The 26847-nt window shown below is 42.2% G+C and overlaps 1 protein-coding gene and 1 non-coding gene across 41 annotated transcripts in view; both read left to right on the forward strand.

Moving 5' to 3' along the window:
* The first annotated feature begins 24 nt into the window (after window positions 1-24).
* On the forward strand, window positions 25-97 carry Trnar-acg. Its single transcript has one exon. It is a non-coding gene; the product is annotated as a tRNA-Arg (tRNA).
* A 7639-nt stretch (window positions 98-7736) lies between these two features.
* LOC124208529 overlaps window positions 7737-26847 on the forward strand; it is a 67576-nt gene continuing 48465 nt past the window's right edge. For 39 of the 40 annotated variants that reach the window (XM_046606302.1, XM_046606304.1, XM_046606310.1 and 36 more), the window contains exons 1-15: window positions 7737-8150; window positions 12215-12267; window positions 14717-15143; window positions 16032-16136; window positions 16253-16369; window positions 21092-21223; window positions 21429-21544; window positions 21665-21938; window positions 22811-22930; window positions 23090-23223; window positions 23713-23950; window positions 24226-24348; window positions 24528-24662; window positions 25072-25305; window positions 25387-26570. In XM_046606302.1, coding sequence (XP_046462258.1) covers window positions 8141-8150; window positions 12215-12267; window positions 14717-15143; window positions 16032-16136; window positions 16253-16369; window positions 21092-21223; window positions 21429-21544; window positions 21665-21938; window positions 22811-22930; window positions 23090-23223; window positions 23713-23950; window positions 24226-24348; window positions 24528-24662; window positions 25072-25305; window positions 25387-26570 — 3402 coding nt within the window. In that variant the 5' untranslated portion in view covers window positions 7737-8140. The remainder of the gene's footprint in view (window positions 8151-12214; window positions 12268-14716; window positions 15144-16031; window positions 16137-16252; window positions 16370-21091; window positions 21224-21428; window positions 21545-21664; window positions 21939-22810; window positions 22931-23089; window positions 23224-23712; window positions 23951-24225; window positions 24349-24527; window positions 24663-25071; window positions 25306-25386; window positions 26571-26847) is intronic. The other variant, XM_046606323.1, reaches the window with a different exon arrangement.

Here is a 26847-nt window from a genome sequence, read left to right on the forward strand (position 1 = left end):
GGACAAAGAGTGACACTTGTTTGTGGCCTTGTGGCCCAATGGATAAGGCGCTTGCCTACGGAGCAAGAGATTCCAGGTTCGATCCCTGGCAAGGTCGTGTAAAACATTTTTTGCCTTTTACATTAAAGTTTAACATTTTGTCAATATAGTTTGTCAGAACTGTAAAAATAATTAACTCATTTTAGTTTAAATACGATTTTAATTAGAAATTCGGTGACATATTGTATACACTCCTCGCTGCTCGCTCTTCGGCCTTTCACAACGAAAGCTTTGCGGAAACCATAACTTGGATATCTGAATACAAATTAAATACAAAAATTAGTTTTAAAAGTTTGTATCAACTCATAGTATTCCAAGAGGTAATGTGGCATTGTTCATAACATTTAATTGAATTATTTGAATTGATCCGCATTAACAGGAAAGCAGGAAATCTCCCAGACAAACTCTGACAGCGCATCAGGGACATCCGATCACATCACTTCGTCTCAATACGACACTTATTGCTGTAAATTCTATTTTCCGGTAGTTATTTATCAATCCGGATTCTCGTACTGAACCAATTAAATCGTTTAAATTTGATTGACAAATTTTGTAGTAATTTGAATGATTTCGAATAGCCACTGATAGATGGCGTGGGCGTATTCTTCACGCGAAAAATTGCCGAACGAGAAAGTCACAGTTCAAATAGCCACGGATAGATGGCGTTGGCGTATTCTTCACGCCATAAATTGCTGAACGAGAAAGTCACGAAGAAAAATTTACACGATAATCATGTAACCTTCAGGCTACCCAAGAACCATCTTATACGCTAGTTTCACGGAGAATTCATGAACGCCGGGATTTCATGTTCTTCCATAGTTAACCACCAAAGTGTTAAGGAAGAGACTTTCACCATTTGCCTTTAGGCTGGACATCAAGTCTCCAGAAGAATCCGGGAGAGATATATATACGTAACGCAATTTACGTGACGGTCAAGAAGCTTCAAACAAAAAAATTTGAATTATTTATGTCTAGAAGTTTTTTGTGGGGGGTTCGTTCGCTACAACACTTTTGACTTTTGACTCTTTTGATTTAAACCGATTTTTAAACGCATCTCGTGCTTGCTTGAATTTTCTACCTGGGGTTGTTGGATCGATTCACTTTATTCCAGAGGCTGGCAATCATCCCAAAATGATAGTAATTCGCAATTTTTCCAGATGAGAACCGCACGATAAAACCCTGGCGGACGACGCCCTCGGTTGCGCTTCTTCCCATATCCAGCAATCAAGGCTAAAAACTTGTTTTCTTTTAGCACAGAGTGTCTGCTGATTGTATTTTAAAAGAGACAACTTGCAGACCAGCGGAGAAGAAGTTTGCCTGGGGAATTTGTCGGTGAATTAAAATTATCTTTTTTTTTGCTTGCTTTTGGCCATCTTATTAGGAGCGAACAAATGCGACAGAATGAATTTGGGCATTCATTTTCTTCTTTCTTTTCATCTCCCATCAGATTAGTTGGGGTTTTTTTTTCACCACATGCCAACGAAAGGGAAAAAATAACGTCTGGCTGTTTTCCTAATTCGTATAACGACTATAGAAAAAAGGCAACACGACTTTTTCTCTTTTGCATATAATTTAGCAGACCATAATCCTGAAATGAAAACGTCATCTTCAAGTTCGCCCCGCAACAGATGAAAGAAAGGAGAGTTAAACCTGTAATGAAGCGCTCCTAGCTCTAAGGACGATAAATGAATGTTTTAACTTAAACGCTATATAGCTGACAACCGGAGACATATGCCTTCCAAACAATATCCAACAAAAGAAAATAAATAGCCCTGAAAAAGTTCAAATGCCAGCAGAGAAGTGACGACCTTTTGCGGTCTTGGCAAGGCTAAACAAAAAATCCAAAGGGAAAAAACAGACATCTGAGAAATAACAACTCCGGTGCTGTGCACGGTTCATCCTACAGACACAGAAAAAAAAGAAGCAAACGCATTGATATAAAGCCAGCAAACAACCTCAAAGAGGACACGGTATGCTGGTGAGACACCAAGGTATGTAATACAGCAGCAGCAGCCATAGTGCAGCAGCATTGATGTCTACAGGAGGAGACCTTTCGGACGCAAAGGTCAAGGTTCCGCCGCAGAACTTCCAGCAACCGGTTGGTGCTGCGGATGGAGATCACACGCGCGTTTTCCCTTTCGTTATACATTACGACCTAGGCAGGTATATATCTACGTGTAATGATGATAATAGAGCGAGAGAGGAAGAAGAACTTTGGCCCCCCTAGAGCCCTGTGCCATCAGCTTTACCTCCAGCAGAACCAATTTATCTTTTCTTGTGTTATAGGCGCGTTCATTTCCCTTTCGTTTTTTCCCCCTGTGAGAAGAAGAGTTGGATGATGGTGTGTGTACCTCTTAGATAACTTCTTTCTGGAAACACCTGGAGGGGCCCCCAATGAGGAGGTAAACCTGAAGAAGAAGGCGAGAGTGTGTGCTGTCGCGGGAAGATTTGAATCAGTTGCTCCTCCTTTTCGAAAATATAAAAAAAAAGGGGAGAAACATTTTTATATATACGTAAAACAAAAGCCTTCCAGCTATATTCTTCAACGTTATAACCATGAGGTAAGTTCCATTAACCTTCAGGTTTTTTTTTTCGCCGCGGAGAGCTTTTCTCTTATTCTTGCCCAAGTTCAACAGGATATGTTTTTTTTTTGTTTTATACTCTTTTATTGTTTGTTCCTTTTAGTCTTTTTCCCAAACGAAAAAAAAAAATGGCGACGATTTCCACGATAAACTAAAAAGAAACTTTTATTGAGTAGCCAAAAAACACGACCGAAAGAAAACACACGTTTCTGTTAAATTGTATATGTGTATAGATGGTGGGGGCCCAAAAGGACACAGGAAAAGAGAAATTTGTATTCCGTTGTGTGTTGTAATAGCCAAAAGGGAACAAAATGATGCGAGGAATGTGTTGTTTTTTCTTGTAAATAAAAATATAACCAGGTGAAAAAAATGTTTTTTCGATCCATCCATCATTTCTCTTGAATGTGTCATATTTGAACGCTGTTGTTGTTGTTGCGCGGGCGGTTTTATATACGATCAACACACGTAGTCGTACAAGCCATCAAGCGCGCGATTTTTTCAAAAAAACAAAACATTTTTCGTGTGGGATGAACGAACTTGAAAACGCTTATCTTTTTATATGATCTCGTATAATACAACATAGTGTGAAATTGCCGTTGTTTTATTGAACCGAATCAAATGAAATTTTCGTGTTTAGAATTTTTTCGTGCTTAAATTTGATTATATAACCTCGTCACAAAGGACAAACAAAAGTCCTGCTGTACACAAAATAGGCCTACAGATTTTTCTACGTATAACCTCACAAGGCTGCTGTAGGCGTATAATATAATAAGTATAGGCATTGTTCCCCGCTCTTCCTTGTTGTTGCTGCTGGTGTCCTGTGCTGGGTCTCACGAAACTTCTCGTCCCGAAGACGCTCGATGATAGGATGTCGACGTGACGAGGCCATCATAAACCGCCCGCAATGCCAGTAATTGTGTGTCTTGGGTTAGATTTTCTTTCATTGTATAATGATGATGATGACCCCCCACCATCGGAGCCCTTTTGTTACACTGTCTAGCGTGTCCCGGATGGTGGCAAATGTCACTGAACTTGGTTGGCTATAGTAGTATACACGTCCCCATTAAAATAAATTCGAAAAACGTTACCTGGAGATCGCACGTTGCTCAATGCCCAGTTCAAATTGATGATCGTGACTGGATTATATTATAAACATTCTTCCTCTTGTTGCTTTTTCTGGTTTATTTTTCGTCTAGATATATATAAAAAGACGAAAACAATCAGAGCCAATGGCCCGCGGATCGTTTGTCGGCAAATTACTTGCACAAATTACACTCGCCCCTTGGAAAACCGGCGGGCGGCTATTCATAGAAAAGATTCAACTGCTGATGCCCTGCCTACTTTCTGTCTCACAGTTATAGATTTAGATATATCAACTACACTTTCGCTTTTGTACATACATTTTTTATAGACTCGAATGGTTGTACGTAGGATGTGCAAAAGGTGTAAGACTATGCGCTTGGCAATTTCGTTTTCCCGTGAGAAATTTTCCCACCATAAGGATCATGAAGAAAACATTTTTTTCGGTCTTGATGCGGAAGAACAAACGATTTGGCTTCAAAAGGTATAGACGAGAGTTGAACAGCACACACGAATAATCTTTCCTGGCTGTTTTGTTTTCCATCACACAGTCCGTCAATTGACTGAAAACGTCGAGATCGTTAACCTATGCAGAAGGAAAAGAAGAAACAGTCGGGAAAGCGAAAGAAAATTGATGAGAGAAAATTCAAAAAAGACACCACACACGTCATGTGATTTAATGCGCCTCCGACTTGGCATGGCAATCTCCATTTCACGGTGGTTTGTTACCATAACGACAAACATGTCGATGGCATATGAGATGAAATTACTCGTTGGCTTTAAGTTTACCACGGAACAAAAGAATTTCAATCAAAGTTATTCCAGGGCGACTGACCAGCAGCAGCACTCTGATTTTTCTACTTTTTTCAAAGAAAAAAATTTACGGATGGATCGGCTCGCCAACGAAAGTTATGCGATTCGTGCGTGACTGATGATTGCTGCAAAGAAGAGAATATCTCCGGAAACTACACTCTTTGCTGGTCCTATAAGGTACAATGAGTTCTAGAATATAATTCAAAAGAAGAGAGAGATATAGTGACCGTCACTAATCACGTTTCTATTTTATATATCCCCCTCCGCCGTCTTGCAGAAATAAATAAAGGCGGTTATCGGTTGACGAATAGATCCGCCATGAAATTAAGGAAATTGCTGTTGGAGGAATCAAATTGGTCGGTGTATACATTGCGTAACCAAAAAAAAAGAAAAATGTCCGAATCACGCATAATGGCGCTGGCATTAAATTCGTTTGCGGGGGAAGTATGCTTAGATTTCAAGAAGCTGAATGTTAAAAAATAAGAAAAAGGTTCTGTAATTTTCGCAGTGAAAGTGTCGAAAGGGTTGGGCTCTCTAAACTTGTGTGAGCTGGAACACTTGGAGGCCGCTGCTATTGGCCATTCCTGATAGGTGACCTCACCTTGGTCTTGCACCATCTAGCAGCTTCCAGCGCTAGCAGCAGCAGTCCAGTCATAGGCTATACACTTTAATTTCATTTGTGTGGATATAGCGAAACTGCTATAGAACACCAACAGCACAGCACCATAAAAGATCCGTTGCCTTCGTTAGTTTTTTCAATAAGTATATAAAAAACTGTTAGTTTTTCTAGACAAAAGAGAAACGTTTTTAGATATATTTTTGGACATGGTTCATATTCCCCGAACTTTATTCGTTTTTACGTTGAAACGGGTAGAATGTAAGGTCCCTTACGTCATTCGTGTTTGTTATTTTCTTGTCCCGTTTAATATTATTAGAACTCTGCGCTCGACCAGCAAAGTGGAACGAATATCGTTCCAAGAGTTCAGTAGCTTCTTCTTCTTCTTGTTGTAGGCCTATCGTTTTGAACGGCTCAAAAGGGAATGAGAACGAAACGTATTTGGCATCGTTTAAAAAGAAAAAGTTGAGTATAAGTAACTTCTTTTTTTTGTTTACCCGCTGAAGAAGATGGCCATCGTCGCCGTGTCACGGCCCTGCACGCTCGATGGCGACGCCCTTCGTATGTACTCATCATCTCGATTGTGTGGTGCACACCGGTCTGAAGGCCACTTTTGGCTAAATATGAACTTGTGTGTGGGCCGCCATCTTTTCTCTTTTATTCTTCTTTAAAAAATAAAATAAAAATAAAAATGTATTTAACATTTAAAGAATTTGGGGGATTTTGTCGTGACGGAATGAAAGATCCTCCCTCTTCTTTTGCGGTGTGAGCTCATCGTTTGGATGCAACCGAAAAGGTCGGAGGACGTCACTTGTTTATTTCTAAAAACCCATTGACACATCATGGAGGGGGGGAGAATGTAACAACAGCGAAGGCGGTTGATTTGAAACACCAAAACGTAATTTATTTAAAATCATCGCAGAGGGTTTATTGTGGACATGTATAATAACGTTTGAGTTAGTGTTTACGACGATCTTAACAAAGCGTATCGACTCTACATCATAAGAAGCCACCCCTATATTTTATAGACTCGATAAACTAAGAAAATAAGGGGGGAGTTAAGGGGAAAAAAAAACGGCCGGGAATATTATATAGCCGCACGCCGGTTATAACATGGGCCTGTTATTTTATTTTTTCCTTGAAAAGTGAATCTCCATTTTCGTGTTGTCGTCGTCCAGGGGATAGCTATAAGAAAAGATACCCCCCATCACTTTCGTTTTGTTATGGGTTTCTCTCTTCTCTTTTCCCTTTCATTTTTTTTAAAAACATTTTCCACCCCTCTGTTATATAGAGAATTTTGAATGAAAGATGTATATTCGTTTGTCTACCTTGAAAGAAAATATTTATGTGGGTTTCGTGTGTTATGCTTTTCATCTTCTTCTTTTTTAAATTCTGGCGCCCTTGAGATTTTTACACAATACCAAAAAATTTGTTTTCTTCTCTTTTGACACACAAATTTACAAAAAACTAAATCGAAATCTAATAACATGTAACAAGATGGAAGGTTGCACTTCTGCTTTTGGGCAATAATAAGCGGCGTAATTATGGATGCACGTGGTGGCCTACAGCAGACGACAATACACAAATCGCTACATCATTTGGTATTCAGACATTGACAAAAGGTGCGCATCCAATTCGAGAGGAAACCAGGAAACTTGCGTGAAATTCTTTTAAAAAAGTTTTAATGTGGCACACGAACTCAATATCGAACGTTCACATCTTTGCTCCTGGGCCGAGTCTATCGGAGCATAGAGATTTCTAACCTACATCTATACACCCACGAGACTTTTAAGGAGATGTGATAACATATGTGCCAGTCTCTTTTCAGAAAAACTACTCAAAAAAGGTACCGGTACCACCAGCTGTGTTTTATTCTTTTTTCTTTTTTTAAAAATAATTCGCCCTCCAAAAAAAGAAAATGGCTGAAAGTGAAAATTTTTTCCAGTGGTGTGTGTCCGTTGTGTCGTATTCTTTCACACAAGTGTGTACAACGCCCATTAAAACACAAAAATAAAAGATGGACACCCGAGTTCCTTTTTCTCCCCTCGTGTTGATTTTAAAAAAAATAAATTTAGACGATTTCAAAAGGAAAGATTTTCTTAGAAAACAGATTTCGCCTTCTTTTGTTGTAAAAAGTTTTTATATCTTGAAACTCCGGAAATTATATTACGAGGGTTAAAGAATATTTCATCAAAAAACCTGGGAGGGAGGGCGCGTTTTTATTTGTCATGGGTTGAAAATTTAAATATTTAAATTCAAAAAAAAGCAGACGACTTTTTTTTTCCCACAATGTCAGCCAATAGGAAAGTACTCTTTGACTGGAAATGAAAATTTAAATATTTAAATTCAATAGAGCAGACGACTTTTGTTTGTTTTCCAAGATGTCAGCCAATAGAAAAGTGTCACGTGACTGTGGAGGAACGCCTTGCTGGAAATGAAAAAGAAGTGACGAAAGAAGGCGAAAAGAAAGAAGAAAGAGAATGCATAATAAATAATCAGAGAAGAACGCCAAGCAGCTTGACTCACCCACCTGTCTACCAATCTCCTCCGCGCCGTGGCGCTTCGTTCTCTTTTCTTCTACCAACCACCACGCCGAAGAGTAGAGAAGTGAGCTAACGCCTCGAGACTTTGCTCAGCCAAGTTAGTAGCCGAAGTGAAACCGTGTCGGCAAGACGCGTATCACACGCACTCTCGTCGTTATTTCTTTAAATTCAAATTCATTTTTTTTTCGCCAGAAGATAACCACTCACGGACGCTACTTTTATTTTAGTTATTTCTGGAATTATTAATCCGTCAAGAAAAATTCAATTTTTCTGAAGAAAAAGAAAATAGTTTCAAGGAGCGGGGGCGACGCTCAAATCCGCCATCCATCTCTCTCACTCCCGGAGCTTCGCGGAGTGAGGAGTCAAAAACCCCCAAATTTTTTGGATTAGTGCAGCAAAGTTTTGGATTTTCTGAAAAAGTCAATTTCTTCTTCTTCCCCGGTAGAGAAAAAAGAAAACCAAACAACATGAAAGAAGGTAAGCCCCCAATTTTTGCACCTGTATTCTTCTATTGTTTTATGTGGAAACAATTCGAAAAAGAAAGAAAAACCTCCCGCATAGTAGAGAGATAGAGAATTTGGGTTAGATGGGAATCATATTCCGGCATTTCTTCTTTTTTCGTTTGGCTTTTTTCGGAACTATGGGGCTCCTTGTTATATGTTAGGAGCAGCCGATCTCTTATGGCCGTTTTTTCTTTCCTCGTTTACATATACGGACGGCTCGCGTCAGTCGACCTACTTAACACACACACACGTTTCTTCTTCTTCTTTTAAAAGAAGAATAAGGACAACCTCATCTCTCTCTATTTCTTCTTGTTTCGCCAAAGTGGTTTTAAGCGGCCGCAAATGCCGCAAAATGAAGATGTTCCTTCCACCATTTTCCTCCTCGTCTTTTTTTCTCGGTTATTTTTGCATGGCCACATCTCGTTAACGACTCATGACTGTATTGATCCAATCTATCACGGCCCGTTGGGCGCAACTCAAAACACAAGAAAATAATTGAATCAAAAGGACACGCAATTCGTTAGTACTATTTGGGTGGAGATTGTCCTTGGGCTTTGCCAAAATGTATCTATCGATTATTAGGAGTCTGGCGGCGAGGTTGGCTGTTGGTTATGGCGTTGATGTCACCCACCTTTCTCTATTCCTTTTGGGCCGTTATTATTATTGTTATCCAGCTCCTTTCATCTTTGCCAATTCACTCTGCGCCATCAATTCAAAAGAAGAAGAAAAAAACACAGTTTTTCCAGCACTTTTGCAACAACGGCTTTTGGCCGGCTCCCCATTGGCTGGGTTTTCCTTTAACCCACGCGTCGTCCCATGTCCAAATTTGTCCGTCTCTTTTTAAAAACCTCCTCCTCCAGGCACTATAGTTGTTGCGTGTGTCTTACAGTTTTCGGGAGGGGATGATGACGTCGATGCTGGCCGATTCCTTATCCATCATTCCAAGGTTCGACTATGCTCCGTGGTTCCAAGCTATCTCGTTTAAGTAACATTTCAACTCCGGATTCGTTTATCTCTCTCTAGCTCTGTTAGATTCGCTAGATGGATGGATGGATGGTCTTAGCCTTCGTTTGATGATTTCATTTACAATTTACAAAAGACGCCAAAAACCATTTAAGGCGATATAGCCTTAGCACCACACACACACTCCAATTACCTGGCCAGTTGTACACATTGGCAGGTGTAACATTATTCCCGACCAGCAAAGTTGTTCTGTTCCGCCGAGTTTAACGATTTGATTCTTTATTCTAGCCCGGAATTTTTTTCAAAACGTTCTGCTCGACTTGGCATATCGATATTTACACTCATCTCCCCCCCCCCCACACCAGCAGTTCTTGATATTTTCGTCATTCATTTGGAAAAGAAAAAGAGCAGGAAAACAGAACTTTGATCGCCATCCAAGGGCATTTTTCTTTTCATTAGTATTATATACCAATAAAAATAATAATAAAAGAACATTAAAAGAAAAAGAAAAGAAATGTAAACACGTACGAAATGCATAAAGGAATGATGACATTCGAAAAGAATTAAATAGCACAGGGAGGGGGGAATAGGTAGATAAAAGTATACAAGGAAAATAGAGAGGTTACATGAACATTTCCGGCTTTCATCCTCCCCCCCTCCTTACCCTGCCATCTTCTTGTCGTGTCTTTTTCGCTCTATAAGATAAAACCAGGGGACCTGTTGAAAGAGAGTCTCTCCGGAGGCTCCTCTCTTATGTCTTTTTCGTTTCCTGTGTGCCAGTAGTCCCCCCTTATATTCTTTTGACCCCTCGCGCTGCTAGCCTTCTGCTGTCAGACCCTGTTTGGCCTTTTTTTCTTTTACCTTATAATACCCCAACAGTATAGACTTTAACCGACGTGTTTACACATTTTCCTTTTTTTCCTCACTGTCGCGTACACAGTTCACTTCGATATAATCGACTTGGTCCTCTTGTCTTATCTGAATTTTGAGATGATTGGATAAAAAGGACTTGATTTTCAATCGAGGCGACAACTGTAATGTAATACATGGGGGGTAAAAATACAAACAAGAAAGGGAAAGGCAATTGTCAGAGGTAACTTAAGATATCCTATTGCTATCGATATGTGTGGTATTATGGGGCTGGAGGCGATGAGCCGTCCCCTGATGGAAGAAAGAGTCATCGATAGGAGCATCGGAAGTGTGATGATGTAACCCGATAGAAATGTATTGTTTATACTATAAGATGTGGGGGGGGGGTTTGATTACGACATCACACACTGGCAACACGCAAATATTTCTCACACATCCGTCTCATCGGTTTTCAGTTTCTTTTGAGAGATTTTTTAAAACGCTAATTTTTTTAAGACTTTCGGTGATGTCAAAATGATTGGGCCGACCTTCGTGTTTCGTCCTTTTTTGTTTCGCACGAAAATTGTTGTTTTAATTCGCGTTACCAAGGCAAAACAAAATTGAAGTTGTCATTCCACTCAAGTCACAAGTAAGAAAAAAACAATCAAAACTAAAATTGAAAGGCGAGAGAGTACAACAAACCCAAGAAAAAAGAAAAACAGGACATGAACGGGTTTTCACTTTCTAGAACTTTGCTCGCGCTCGTGTTGTTGTTGTGTGCTGCTTTGCACTGCGATGTCGGTTTTGCGGGATTGGCTGGCCAACGCCTCCTTGTGATTATCTTTCTCTCCCTTCTTGGGGTCTCTCTCTCCTTTTCCCTTTTACCTGAAAGAAAAATAAAATTCTCGGGAAAAAAATAGACATGACGGCGTGAAACGGTGCCCTACTGCGCACTCACTTTCAAAGTGGCTGTGTGTGACTATATCGGCCATACGTTTGTGTGCTCGGTCACGTCGTCATGTGGGCAAAAGGGAAAACTAAGCTATAAAGACAAGTCAGGCGACGCCGCTGGATGATGTTATTTCAACTATTTTCTTATTTTTGGGAAATTTTTGAACATTTTGAAAAAATGTTATCAATCGGCAAATGTGGAAAGATGAAGATTGCTGAAGCAGATATACTTTGTACTACCTGATACCGCAGGCCCGTAATTGTTGCAGACGAGTAGAAAGTAGAATAATGGGTATATTTAGTCATCCAGTTCGGTGTCGGTCAGTATCCCCAGGTAGAAATGTAGGTTAAGGTAGAGAGAGAGAGGGGGGGGGGGTCAGTGTACCTACTTATTAACAGATCGATCTTATGTTATATATTTATTTGAACCAATATACCACCCACCTGGTAGGGAAAAAATCATTTGAAATTACTATTAGGGGAGAAATAACATTTTCGCGAATACTTTTTTGTTGATACAAGAATTATAATTCACTTTTTTACCTTTCGGCTATTTTTCTTTTGATTCTTCCCCCAGCTCTTTTACATATCATTCAAACAGTAGAAGAGGATGAACCTCCTCTTTCACGTACACCAAAAGGCGGAGGGGGTTTTTTGTATAATATCCCCCCAAACAGAGGGGCATCTATCTTCCAGACCCTTGACGAAAAGGAAACATTTCATTTTTTAAAAATAGAAAGAAAATAACCTTTTCCTTTTTTTGTCTTATCATGCAGCTTTTTTCATCCACGTGTATGTCTATAGTTGAGGGTGGAGCGCTAGAGGAGTCGGGAAAAGGTTACGGCTAATTATCTGAGGGGTTAGTCTCTTATATCTCCCTCTTTCTATTCGGTTATATAGAACCGGAGGTAGAAAAACCCTCCATCACCTTTCTCCCCCACAAAGGCAACACACAGCGATGAATCTATCGGTTATTATATTGGGACTAGACTTTTATCTCTCTCGGCATTCCTATCCACCTTTTACCATAAATTGAATCTTTTTTTCTTCTTCTATACTTTTTACCGGATAGTTTATATATACAAACCAGGCGAACAAAATGATTGGATTTATGTCATTAATATATTATACGACCCCCCTCTCTTTCCCTTTTTTTTCTTCCTATTGTATAATAAGGCAATGTGTTGACCGCGCTGATTCCTATCGTATAATTTTCCAACATAATTTCGTTGTTATTTTAATGTTCTTTTATTTTATTTTTTTTTACTTTTTCAGGTTACAATAAAGCCATGCTGCGATACATTTTCACGCTGTTCCTCATTACACAGGTAAGCTGCCCTTTTGTTTTAATTGTCCCTTCTTCTTCTTCTTCGTTCTGTCGTGTGAACCAACTTTTTTTTTGGCATTTTCCATCGAGAGCGGAACAAAGGAATTGCGGTGAAACATTTCGAAGAAAATGTGTGTTCAACACAAAAAATGTTATTTTTCTTTTCGTTATTTTTACAACAGCGACAAAACGACGATATAATGACGTCAAGAAACAGAACGTAACAAAGTGCTGGCCGTTTCACAGCCGCGATGTGGGTGGAGGAAACCTTGGGAATCAGATGTGAGGGCGATATCATCAGTTTGTACCGATGCGATGGCCTATACTGCCGGCCGGCCATTTATCTTTTTTCGTTTGGACAGCAGCAGGACAGCAGGGAGGGAGAAATCAAGTCAAGGCGAATAGATTTTAATGATGCAAGATCCCCGATTATTTACACACAGAGAAAAAAAGTGTATACGCCACAGTTGGCTGGCTGGATGGACGAACGGGATTGCTATTGCATGACGCACGCGCTTGGCAAACAGCCATGCCCAGGAGTAGAATTAGTTGCAGCTGTTGTTGTTTGGACTCCCTTCATCGACTTGAACCAACTGATACTTTTCGGGATTCTGCAATGAATATAGTCGTAATCAAATGAGCAAATAGCAGTTAGTACGCATAAGTTATACAAGACGCTAACTTTTATTTCAAATATTTCTTTAACTTTTCCTTTTCTTTGGGGCTACGTCCTTGTGCGTATAGTAATTTGACGTGTCACCCGGAGCAGAAAATTTTTTTTCCCCTCGGCATTATGTGCTGATGTCGTCAGGGAGGTCTGACCGGAAGGACTCTTCGGGAGAACGAAGATATGGCGTGTGACTATTGGTGCGCGTCCAAGAAAAGAAAAAAAAAGTCCAAAGTCATTTTTAAACAAAGTTGTCGCCTAGCAGACGGTCAACACCGGATGAAACACAAAACCAAAAAAATCTGGGCGGTCTTTTCAGCTCGGCAAGTTGTGTCAATTAACACGATAAGATGCGTGACTTGTCGCCTTTTACTCAGATTCTCCCATAGACACAAAAGAATGAGGTTATACTTACAAAAATTACCACCAACTCAACAACAGCTCTCACTTTTCTCTGACGTTTGGCTAGGCAAATAAATGGCGAAAAAGATGAAGAAGAAAAATTGTCGAATGCGTAATGGATTAGTTCCTTCTGCGTGTGTGTGTTAAAGAGAGAGGAGAAAATACCCCAAAGGTTACGCCCGTCCTTTCTTTTTAGTTTTATCGACGTCAAGGTAGTCACGAAATCGTCTGGGTCCTATATACTCGTTAAAGCAAAAGGCCGTCATTGTTATACGTTCGACTCTCTTGTGATGACTTATACAACCAGAGGGCAAAGAGATGAGAGGGGCTGACTTTCTCCTTCGAGAAGTCGCGACCCCGCCCTGTCATTGCAGTAGGATTACACACAAAATTAAACTTAAATCGTGAATATTTCGTGATTGATGCCGGGAAAGTAGAGAAATTTTCCAAAGAGGGTTGTAAAATTTTCTGAATCAAAATCAAAATCTTCTACACATTTCCACTTGGGGGTTTGTTATTTTATTTCCAGAGAAATGGAGGGATTTTTTTTCGAAGAAAAAGACCTTGGGCAACATTATGAGTTTTGTCGAGCGTGACTCGACTCCCGCCTTGTGTATACACACTCATCTTCTCCCCCATTTTCCATAGTTGTTTCAGGGAACCTTAAAAAGTCAAACTCTCTCTCTCTTGTATTTCTCACGCTCAACCATTTTGCGGGGGAGACCTTCTTCTTATTATCATTCGGCATTGAACGAATTTTTTTTAAAAAAAGGCCAACACAGTCCGACATCTTTCAAGTTAAAAATGTGTGCGGAGGAAACAGCTGTGGAATAAATGTCGATTGTTATTTTGAGGTTTGTTGTTGTTATTCTTAAGAGGACTAGCCGGTCCGTCACGGCCGCCAACTCGCACAAACAAATAATTAAAAAACACAAAACAGAAATAAAATCCCGGAATTCTGCGGTGTGCCATTTGGCAGAAGAGAGAAAAATCCGTCATTTTTATTCATCCGTTTCCCAAAAAAGTTCTCCTTTCACTGTGCAATCTGCATATGCGCCGAAATGGTTGACGCATCCACCAGCAGCCAAAAGAATGGTAGAGAGAAAACCCCACCAAAAAAACAAATTTTTTTCCGCCCCTTTTTTGGGACGATCCAGCCGCGCGTTCACTTTCCACATGTATAAGAATGTTCCGTCTACAAATCACCGGATCTCCTCCCTGTGTGCCATCAACTACAAGAAAGAATTTTTTACCCCAAGCCAAAGATTATATCACGATAAAAAGACTCTTGTTGGCCATAATCTCATGTTAATATCAAAGATTCAAAGGGCTATTTACCATAATAATGTTTTTTCTCTCTTTTGTTTTTTTCACTCTATAGATTTCTGCCGATTATGGTCGGAAGAATCCCAGCAGTGGACCTGGTCCCGGTGGAGGGAGGGCCGCACCCCTGACTGGTCCGGTCTCGCCTTTGCTTCCAGTGCGGACGCCATTACCGGTGGCGACTCCTGCCGCTTCTGGTAAACAGACGACAGCCTCATCCGTCGGCCGACAACAACCGTCGAAACCTTCGAATTTGACTCGACCGATTTCGGCCAATCGAGGACGGGCTGCGGGACCAGCCGCCGTGGTTTCACGGCCGCGTTCATCCGAAGTCTTCTTCTTGCACCTGGACGACGGCTATTTTGGCTGTCAAGTCAACGAGTCCACCGACGTCCTTCAGCTTTACGACATCTCAAAGCTGTGCGACGGCATCTCCGACTGTTTCCTCGGCTCGGACGAAAACCGCGGCAAACTCAAATGCACCGGTAAAAAATCAGGAAAATTATTATTCCTCCTTTCTCCTCATCGGCCATTGTTTCTGCTCGACGGGCCGTGACGGAAGGAGGGGGGAGAGAGATACCTCCGTCGTGTTTATAGACGACTCGCCCTTAACGTTTTCTCCTTAACTCATATTCCTATGCGTTTGGCCCATCCGCCCTTTTTCTTCAAAAATATTTTTTTATTATTTTTCCTCCCAACGAAAAAAGTGTGTCAAGAATCCCCCCCCCCCCATTTTCGGCAGGATTTTCTCTTTCCTTTATGGTCGCATCAGCCCAGGAGCAAAAAAAATTTAAAATGTTAAATTATTAGACAAGTTAACGATTTCAATGCCCCATTTATCGGTGGTGAAAGATGATTCCATTCACCCAGTTAAAATAATTTTCTCCCGAGCAAAAATAAGCAACAAAACTTTAATTTGTTGTGGCGTCATTTGAATCAATTTAGAATCAATTAAGAGCGAAATTGAGAGAAAATTGTTTTTTGAGGTTTTGAATTGAGGGTGTCGTTAGGTATAGGTGAGTTTAATAAGTGCCTTATACCTCCCAAACATCCCGAAACTTTCGCTACTTGTTGAAGCAACTCACGCCCTTTTCCCAGCTAAAGCCCCTGGGAGTAAATTAGGTGTGGATCTGTGTCGTTTTAGACCGGTAGGAGAAGCCCCAACAATAACACACGATCGTGCTTGACTACTTGCACGTGTATACACTATGATGAATTCACAGGTGAACGCGTGAAAATTCTCTTCATCCATAATTCAATTTCGTGATTTCTTTTCCTTCTTCTTTTTTTTAAAATTTTGTAATTCGTGACATCTGGGAAAAACCGCGTGATTATTTTAAAAAATCATTTATTTATTTATTTATTTTGCGCAGGTGATTGCGTCTTGACCGAAGGTGCCCGATGCCAAAATGGCGCCTGTCTGGATCACGAGTGCCATTGTAACGACGGCTACGGAGGCTGCGGCTGCTCTACCCCAGGTAAAAAATAAATAACTAACGCTGAAAATGGGAAATCTCGGGCAAAATGATTATTGCGTGTCCGTTTTCACTGAAATAAAACTGACGCACCGATTTTTTTTTCTCTCCCCAACCAGACGAAAATGAGTGCAAGTATCGACCTTGTGACGTGTTTGCTCAGTGTACCAATACCTTGGGCAGCTTCACCTGTACCTGTTACCCAGGCTACGAAGGCGATGGTTTCACCTGCACGGGTAAGTTTTTTCACGAAAAATTTCATTTCTGGAAAATCGCCAAAAAGGTTCCGGTTCTGATTAGTTTTTTGTTCTTGTCTAAACGACAAGAAAAAACCCAAAAGTCAATTTTTGATACGAAAAAGGTGTGTCATTGGTTTGGCGCGTGTGTTCCTAGTAGGACACGAGAGGTATGATTTCCGCCCTCCTCCGTCCTGGTTCGGTTTTAGGTTTCCCGCCGGTCTCTCACCTTTCGGTGGGTACCACTCCGGAGTGTATGCAGCAGCGGAGTGTATGCAGCAGCACAGCAGCTCTCTCTCGATTCATTGGCGTGGTTCACATTCACGACCTTCATAACCTTATAAGGCGGCCCTGACCATCTACGGACTCTAAGTCTTCAAAGGGGGGGAATGATAAGAAGGAAAAAAAAAAGAGATTATATGAAAGGGAAGGAGAGAGAAATCCCTTTTTACCACACTTTTTATTCGTTCCTTCGTTTCGACGTTGCCTCCGCAAGGCTTAAAAAGGATTTGCCCAGTGTTCAAGCAACTTTCCAACTGTTGGTGGCTGGTGGCGTTCCTGGCCGCTTTGCCAATTTTGATTTCAATTCCCATTTCTACGACATTTTTTTTAAAAAGAAGTTTTTTTACTAGGAATTTTGAACGTTTGAATTCCTTTGGGTTGGCGCCAAATAATTCAAAATTAGTCGGAACGAAATTCCTTTTTTTTTTCTCCCCCGTCATTGATTGGCCGCCATTGCTGTTGAAGCGGCGCAAAACAGAAGTGTCTGGTATGTTACAACAAACGTCGAAAATATACGTGTACACACACCTGGCTGGTTGTTGCACGGCGAGACAAGCCCCAAGGTGTCGTCCGCGGGAGTCCGATGATTCGGCCGACGGCAAGGCCACCGTCATCATCATTTCTCTCTCCCTCGTTTCCTTTCATTTTTTTTTTCTTTCGCTGATGTCTTTAAAAGTTGTCTCTGGTGTTGTTGTTGTACACCCACCAGTTTAGAACGTCCTCCCCTCCGCAGCATTTTGCCGATGGAAAAAATCTTGTCGTGTAACTGTGGGAAATTTGAACCCGCCGACATAAGAATGAGCGTAGGAAGAGAGACGGAAACGATCAAATTCTTTTTCTCAGATGAGCACAAAAGGGGAAAGTTCACCAACCAAAAATGTTTCGTGCGTTTCACATGGGGGCCCTCCGCGGGAGCATTTTTTTTGCGGCGCTGTAATTAAATATTTAATTATTTTTAAGGAGGTGATGGGGAGGGGGGAATTTGGCTTGTACCATAATGACAACATACAACAGATTTTTTTTTCTAGTTGAGAAAGAAAAACGAAAAAAATTGGTTTGGAAAAAGAAAAAACGCGGAATGAGCCGGTCGACCTTCGCTATACTTAACGCAACCGAGACGCGGCAAAGAGTAGGAGGTGCTTGTAGTATAGTACTACCATAACATTTAACTGAAGGCCACGGTGGACCCCAACCACACCTGAGTATATAGATAGATCCTAGGGAAAAAAGAAACCAAAGGGATGTACGACATGCAACTGACGAAAAGGACCCGACCACCTTAGAAGCGATGGTTGTAAAATTAAATTTAGAAAAAAGGGGTTGGACTGTATAGCGGCTTTTTTTAAGTGAAATATATTCAGGTAGAAAAATGGGTTCATCCCCAGCGCGGAAAATTGGGAAAACGCAATTCACACGATGTCGTCATTTTATTTTTTTTTTGAAGTTGAATTTCCCACTCGGATTATTTTTTTTGCGGCGGTGTTGCGTGATGATGATGGAAAAATTCCTGGCCACTTTTGATTTCTTCCTTCATCTCCGGCTCTTTTTAAATAGGTAGAAAATGATGTGACAGAGTTGTCGTGATCGTTGCGGTTTTTATATGTTTAGTCATCATAACTCATCCGCCTTTTTGATGGAGGCCCCCAGGAGAAAAATGCAATAGGAGATAAAGGTCATGGGGGAGACATTGCTCTCTTCAAGTCGATATGAATATTTTTGGGCATTTCTTTTTGACATTGTCATCCATACCGCTGGTGATTTTGAGAAGAAAAAAATATGACGAGAGCAGATAGTTAAAGCTGCCATGACAACCGGTTTTTTTTTCTATCCTTCCTGATGAACCGATTTGTTTAGCTTCTCGGTGGCAAGACCTCCGTTTTGGCAACTTGTCGTGAATTATTCATGCCAGCAGATCTTTCGGTACAAAAGAAGTTTTCCACCTGTTTTTGAATAAATATTGGAGGGGACGGTCGACCAGCCATCTTTTTTTTTTCGCTATAGCTCCAGGAAGAAGAAGAAGTTTTTCTTGCGGGATTGATCACGACGAACTTGAGCCAGCACGAACAGACACGGCACAGAAAAAAAAAGAAAGAAAGAAATAATAATACAAAACATACACAATGAAAAAGCTCGCAAAGAATAGCGACGTATACAAGACTCCTCCGCTTCGGCTGCTGGGTGCTGGTTAATAGCCAAAAGGTGAATGTCCGGTTATTGCTCCAGCAGGCAAACGGGCTAAAGAGTTTGTTTTTTACATGGACCAACGAAACAATGAACAATTCTCTTTTATTATATTTTGGGGGTCCTTCCATCTTTTGCTCGAGTTGTTGCATCACTTTCGATCTTTTTTCTTTTGTTTCGGATGAAAATCGACGACAAAAATATGTTGGGAAAGAAGAAGATAAAAAAGGGAAAGGAATGAATGAACAAGATCATAACCTTTCTTAGCTACATAGCACCAGCCCTAGAAAACGTAATTTCTTGGCGTGACGTTATATGAACGCGTTGGCGCCAATTTGTTTGTTTGTTTGTGTTTTTTTTATTGGTCTCGTGTATAGAAAATGAAAATGGGGGTAGAAAGAGAAGGGGGCCCCGCATTATGATTGGCGAACCGTTACATAATGTGCGACCCGCCAGCAGCTATTGATATTTATTTTTTAAAAATTCTTTATTAGATAGAGCTGTCGCCATGGCGCACGTAATCGGTGGTTGTCTTGTTTGGATTCGCTGCCTTTCCAAACATAATAATCAATTTGACACATGTTGTCATGTGTGTGCAGTGACGACGGCGTGACCTTATTTTTACCATTACATCAAAAGCCGTTGAACTCCTCCTCCACGCGTCTTACTAAATAACTTTGAATAGTTGAGAAACAGTTGCGGTCATAGTCTACATTCGACCGGTTTACACGTTAAAAGCTATTCCCCCAGTTGCCCAACGCCAGCGTGATCCCATAAGAAATATAAAAAAAAGAAACAAGTCTTTTAAATTACCATCTTATTATTTTATTTCTTTCTACACATCGTGTATTCGTTACGGGTTTTCTAGATATTTCTTGCACAATCGTATACAAATCTCAAGGTTTTTCCGCTTCTTTTTTTTTAGCGAAAAAGCTTTTTTTTTTAATGTCCTTTTTCCCATGTAAGATTATGTCGAGTTCTTTTTTATCTCTCACTCTGCCGAACACTTTCCATTTTGGCACGGATTTGGCGAATCAAATAGCACGGTGATACAAGAATCCCGAGAAAAAAAAACGACTCTGAGAGTCGGAGGTGACCTTAATTTGAGCGTATTAGGATTCTCGTCTTGTTGCCTATAGTGACGTGCTGGCGTCATATCGTTAGACGTGCCACGAATCTATCGGGTGGAGTTCACATCAATTTCGAAGGCGATCACTCAACTAAAAAAACAAATCTAAAAACAAATCAAATCTCGAAAAAAGTCTTGAACACATTTTGTTTTTTTGAACATAAGTAACGCCCCCACCCCCTTTTGAAGGTCCTTTTTACGTAACGTAAACAAAAAATACACACATATCCGGACGTATTTTAAGGTGGTTGGTCGAATTGAGGCGAAGGACTTTGAGCGTCCGGTTCCGCGCCGTTTCCAAAATAACAAACCCCCAAACAAAAATACTATATAGAACTCTTTTTGAGGTTTTTCATTCCATCTGATGAGTTAAACGTGAATTCGTGATCGCGTCCATCTGCTAATGACGATAGAAAGCCACAGGAAAATTTCTCTCCGAGACGGACAGTTATATAATATTCGGACGCGCGGGCTCAATTCCTTCACGTCTTTTTTCGTTATTTAAAAAAAATGTTCCAAAACGTTCCCGAGCCCCTTTCCAGCAGCCACAACGGAAAAATAAAAAAAGATAGAGAGAGAGACGGCCAGGACGCCATATATGGTGCAAAAGAGGGCTCGGTGTTGACCCACTTTCTACATATAACGCCCGTGATGTCTGAGCATTCCCCTCTCCTTTCCTCCCATTATTCTTCACCTCTCTCTTCTTCTTGTTATATAGGTGTTCTCTCTCTCTTCCATCTATTCGTTCGTATTGTTGCCTATATTCGTGTGTGTAAAAGAAAGAAGAAAAAATCGACTTGCGCGTGCTAGTTCCGTATGTGAAAGTCTGACACCGTGAAAGAAAATGGGAAAGAATATTACGTACTGGAAACTAAAAATATATCGGGAAAGACAAAAAAAAAAGAGATAGAAAACCATCTGGTTCCATCCGGGCTCGTTTGATCCGCACGATAGGGGTGTGCATACCAGGAGATGACGGAATCGTTACCAGCAGAATTCAAAGTTTTTTTTAAATACTCGCGGGGTCCGGTCAGAAACCAACAGTAGATTTGCATATGATAATGGATCAAAATTTCGCATTTGTTCTACATTTCTGGGTTTTTGAATGAATATTTAATTGTTTTCTTTAGATATCGACGAGTGCAAGAATCCGGAACTGGCGGCCAAATGCGTTGAAAACGCCGAGTGCTGCAACCTGCCGGCCCATTACTCCTGCAAATGTAAACCCGGTTTCCAGGGCGATGGAGAGAAACAATGTCTGGGTAAGCCGATTGAATTCTCTGTTTTTGTTTAAAAGAATGTCGCTTTTTTATTGGATACAACGACGATTATATAATTTCAAGAATCACGGACGTGACGCAAACGAGTTTGTCCGTTTCAATTTAATCCTTCGTTAAAATCTCCCGACTACCTGAATTGATTGTCATCTGTTTAAAAAATAAAAATATAAAATTTAATTCTTTTTAGACATTGACGAGTGCCAAAATCCCGGGTCCTGCGGCCTTAACGCCCTCTGCGAGAACACGCCGGGCAATTACACCTGCGCTTGCCCCGACGGCTACGGAGGCAACCCTTACGACGGCGTAAATATAATTTTGTGCCATCATCCCCATTAGAATCGATCAAAAAATCAGCCAAAAAATGATGATGATGTCTATAATTATTATTTCTCTTCGATCCTCTCTCATTTTGATATTGCGCAGTGCGCCGATATCGACGAGTGCGAGCTCGGCAACGCTTGCGGCACCGGAAGCCTCTGCACGAACACGGACGGCGGTTACAAATGCGCCTGCCCGCCCGGCTTCAGCGGCGACCCCAAAGTGGCTTGCGTCGACGTCGACGAGTGCGCACCGCCGCCGCCCGGCGTCAAAGCCACTCCCGTTTGCGGACGGAGCGCCATCTGTGACAACCTGCCCGGAACTTTCAAATGCCAGTGCCCGCCAGGATTCAAGGGCGACCCTAAAATTGCCTGTCAAGGTTTTTTGAAATTTTTTATTTTTTTAAAAAATAATCATTTTCTCCTTCTTCTTAACCAAAAAAACTAAAAATATTTAAAAGATGGCGATCATCATCATCATGCACGAAAAAATGCTATGCTATTATAGACAACACAAATCGGTCACGCCGCCACTTAAATATTTTTTTTTCTCGTTGCCTTCGCTAATATAATTACAGACTCTTTTTAAGCTGCTGCAAAGAGTTCGTTAACTCCTTTTTGCTTCATTGTCTCAATTTTTCTTTCTTTCGGAAATCCGGGTATTTCTTTTTTCTTGTCCGGCAACTAATGATTCTTATATTTTAACCTTTCAACTGGTGAAATATTTTTTCTTGAAACTATAATTAACATTAACAAAATTAACACCCTACCCAAAATCCTTGCTGGCTTTGGTTAGATGTTGACGAATGCTCGGCGGCAACTGAAAAACTGTGCGGATTGGGGGCCCAGTGTGTGAACTCTGCCGGCTCGTACGACTGCGTCTGCCCGTCTGGCTACAGCGGCGACCCAAAGTCCCGATGCCTAGACGTGGACGAGTGCGCCGTTTCTCCGTCGGTTTGCCGGACTATTCCGGGCGCCCAGTGCTCCAATCTCCCCGGCTCTTACCGGTGCTTTTGCCCGGTCGGCTTTCAAGGCGATCATAATAACAACAGCAACAACCTGCTGCTGCTGGCCTGCCACAGTTAGTTATCGGCTTTGCTCTCTTTACCTTGTAACAAACTCAAAACAAATTACCATTACTAATTTCGTCCTGCTTCCTTCTGGGTCAAGTGGGTTGGCGATGCGTTACGGTTTATTATTTTTTGGTTCAGATTTGGTTTTTTTCTAACTTTCACTTTTTGACTCCATTCAGACATCAACGAGTGCCTGAGTAAGCCTTGTGGCGCCAATGCGACTTGCACCGACACCGTCGGCAGTTTCAGCTGTTCGTGCGTCGAGGACTTTACCGGAGACCCCTACCGAGGATGCGTGGGTATGTAGGCCATGGTGGAACACATACGTACTAAATATAGCCCATAAATGTCACGCAACCCCCAAAAAACAAAAAAGATTCCCTATTGTATTATTATTATTTTAACCGTGATTAATGGCCTAACTTTATTTTTTTAATTTTTTAAATTTTAATTTCAAGACATTGACGAGTGCGCTGTGCTTGCTAGCCCTTGCGGTAAGCAGGCCATCTGCGAGAACGCCGTGCCCGGCTACAATTGTCGCTGCCCTCAAGGATACGCCGGTCAGCCCACGCCGGACGTCGCATGCGAACAGGTGATGAGGGGGAGGCCATTTCTTTTCAAACAATTCACAGTCCCCACGCCTTTTTTCTCATTCAAAAAACGGGGAAAAGGCTTCTTCGGTTTATTATTATTATTATTCGTTTGAAACACTCGTCTGTCAAGCTGTCAAAAAAAAGATACTTGGGCCGTCTATTCCGTTCCAAGGTGCCTCTCGGCCGCGCTCTTTATATAATAGTGAATGATTATTATTACCTGGACGCGGCCGGATCAATCGCACATTGGGGGAATGAGGTTACGCGATGCGCCTCTCTGATGACGTGGCATTTCCCGTTTTCTATCTGTGTGTGATTGTGAGACACACCATCATCGATCTCCGTCTCTTAACAGATTTCTCCAGTTGTTTTTTTCTTATATATGACCAGACGAAAGTTTTCTCTTTTTTGACTCCGTTATATCTCGCCGGAATTCTAATGGAAAGATATTTGTTTTGTTTTGTGTTTGGGTTTGGGCGCGATTCTAGGTGGATGTTGCCACCGTCTGCAAAGGGAATTTCGATTGTGTCAACAACGCGGAATGCCTGGACGGCCAGTGTTTCTGCCGCAACGGTTTCCAGCCTTCCGGCGCCACCTGCGTCGACATTGACGAATGCGCCAAGAACCCTTGCGGACCCAATTCCGTCTGCACCAATCTACCTGGCAGCCATCGTTGCGAATGCGAGGCCGGTTTCGTCGGAAAACCCCCGACCACCCCGTGCAAAGGTAAATGGACTTTCAATGAATTATTCAAATGATGGATTGAATAAGGGAAGAGAGAGAGAGAGAGTAACGGAGTGCTGGACGTTCGTGACCGTTGGCGAAGAGAAGCCGATCGTTGCATTCGTGGACAATCTCGTTTTCATTTTATATTAAATCCATCGGCGTGTGTTTTCAGTTTCTGTTGTTTGAGAGAGAATCATTCCGGTTTTCTATCACGACTGGCTAATCATCATCGATCCTTTTTTCTTTTTTCTCGATTGATAAATGATGCCTTGCAGCTCCTTGCGAAGATGTGAAATGCGGCACTCACGCAACTTGCAAGACCCAAGGCGAAGAAGCGTTTTGCGTTTGCGACGAAGGATGGACCTACGATCCGGCCAACATCGCCGCCGGATGCCAGGGTACGTTGGCCTCTCTTTTTTATCTCTTTTTTAAAACTATTTCAGAACCCACTGGCCAATTGGGAGTCATTAGCGGTTATTTTCATTTTGATACTGTCGGAGAGATTCCAAATAGCTCCGAGACGCGATGACCGTAACACAAAAATTTGAATTTCTTCGCGATGTTGAATTCTTTTCAGATATCGACGAATGCGACCTCGCCCAAGGCCTCCTGAGTCGGTGCGGAGAAGGAGCCATTTGCAGCAACACAGCCGGGAGCTTCAGTTGCCAGTGCCCGCCAGGCTTTTCCGGCGACCCGTCCACCAGATGCCTCGGTATAAACATTAAACATATTTTGGAATATTTCCGCTATTTCAGCTCTAATAATCTGACGGCGGAATATTTTTGGAATTCCTATATTTCGATTGCCCATATAATCATCATCATAAATCATGATTTGGTTTATATATGCCCTTGGGCGATTGCTAACGAGTCACGAATTATATAGGGAAGAAATGCCTCGCGGTCAATTTCTAAATGCGTGATTTCACTTGAGACATTTCTTTTGAAGAAATCGAAATTTTGACCAATTCCAGTTTTTAGTTTTATTTGTCTTTCCCTTTCTTTTGTTGGTTTTATTTCATTTTTTTTTCGAAAGGGAATTGAACTGATTAGTTCAACCGGTTTCATAATTGAATTGACTAACAATTGTATTTCGTTTTTGTACATTTGCGACTTTTTCAGATATCGATGAATGTCAACGTCCTGGCGTTTGTGGCACGGGCGCCATTTGCGTCAATGTCCCGGGTTCGCATGAATGTCGCTGCCCGGAAGGAACTGCTCCGGAACCGGACGCCAAAACCAAGTGCGTGTCTCTCATGCGCTGCGCCATCGACGACGATTGTCCAGGCAATTCCGTCTGCGATCCTACCAAGGAATGTTTATGCCCCGAACCCAACATCGGCAAAGATTGCAGACGTAAGTTTTTAAAATTAAAATTTAATTTTAATTCATTCAACTTTAATTATCGATTTCATTTTTAAATTTTTAACTGGACAGATCCATGCGAAGGCGTCCGCTGTTCGGCCAATCAGGAATGTATGTTGATTAACGACGTGGCCAAGTGCATGTGCTCTTCCGGATTCACTGGCGGAGTCAACGGCGGTTGTGTCGACATCGACGAATGTTCCACCGGCCAGAAACCTTGCGCCCAGGGAGCCGTTTGCCGAAACGAACCCGGCCGCTTCGTCTGCGAATGCCCCAACGGATTCGAAGGCGAACCCTACAAGACTGGATGCATTGAGAAAGCCACAGCCCCGCCCGGATGCAGCATCCTCCCGTGCCCCAGCGGCGAAGTTTGCGTACCGTCAGACAATGGCGGCGTTTGCGTGTGTTCCAGAGGCTGGGTTCGTGACAAGAAAAGGGATCTCTGCCGGGACATCAACGAGTGTCTGGAATCACCTGCCGACAAGCCTGCCTGTGGCTTCCGGGCCGTTTGTAAGAATTTGCCAGGAAGTTACGACTGCTCCTGTCCAAAAGGCTACGAAGGCAATCCGTTCCAGAGCTGCGACCTCTGCGATAGCATCGAATGCCGCTGCCAACCTCCTTATCGCGTCGTCGGAGGAGCCTGTCTCCTGGCCGACTGCGCTGGCGGCAAACAAACCTGTCCAGCCGGAGCTGAATGCATCACCGTGACGGGCGGAGTCAGCTATTGCGCCTGCCCGACCGGCTATCGAGCCCGACCCGATGGATCCTGCGAGGATGTCAACGAATGCCAAGAAGGAATCAACGGGCAATCGGCTTGCGGATTCGGAGCCGAATGCTTCAACCGTCCGGGCCGTTTCGTCTGCCAGTGTCCGGCCAATTTCACCGGCGATCCTTACAAAGGCGTTTGCGCTCCTAGCCAGGTGCGATGCGTCTCCGACACGGAGTGCGGGACCAACGAGCGCTGCGTCCAGCCGGGCGAGTGCATTTGCCCGCCGCCTTACTACACCGACACGGAAGACAACAACAAGTGCAAGAGCCCCTGCGAGCGCCACGCTTGCGGAGTCAACAGCAAGTGCACTCCGTCGGATCCGCCCAAGTGCATGTGCGAGCCGGGCCACACGGGCAATCCGACGGTCGGCTGCAGCGACATTGACGAGTGCCGAGATAATCCCTGCGGCCCAGGAGCCATGTGCATCAACGAGAATGGCGGCTTCAAGTGTCGCTGTCCCAGCGGACAATCCGGCGACGCCTATCAGGTACACACAACACACCTGTCATTTCCTTTTGACTTTTTTCAGAGCGTGAGAAAAAGAGTTAAATGATGACACAAACCGGCTCGGTCATGGAAGACTCACTTAGTAGGCCAGCAGTCAAAAATTAAGGAAACAAAATGATTTCAATTTAACTGGGAAAGCCGAGACTGGAAATACTGTCAGTTTGGTGCCAGTTGTGTGACAGGACGGACGGTTCTATCCCACCGGAGTCTTGATTGAATTTCTACTAACCAAATTATTATTATTTTTTTAAATTTCC

Source organism: Daphnia pulex, chromosome 12 (genome assembly GCF_021134715.1).
Source record: "Daphnia pulex isolate KAP4 chromosome 12, ASM2113471v1".
Lineage (NCBI taxonomy): Eukaryota > Metazoa > Arthropoda > Branchiopoda > Diplostraca > Daphniidae > Daphnia > Daphnia pulex.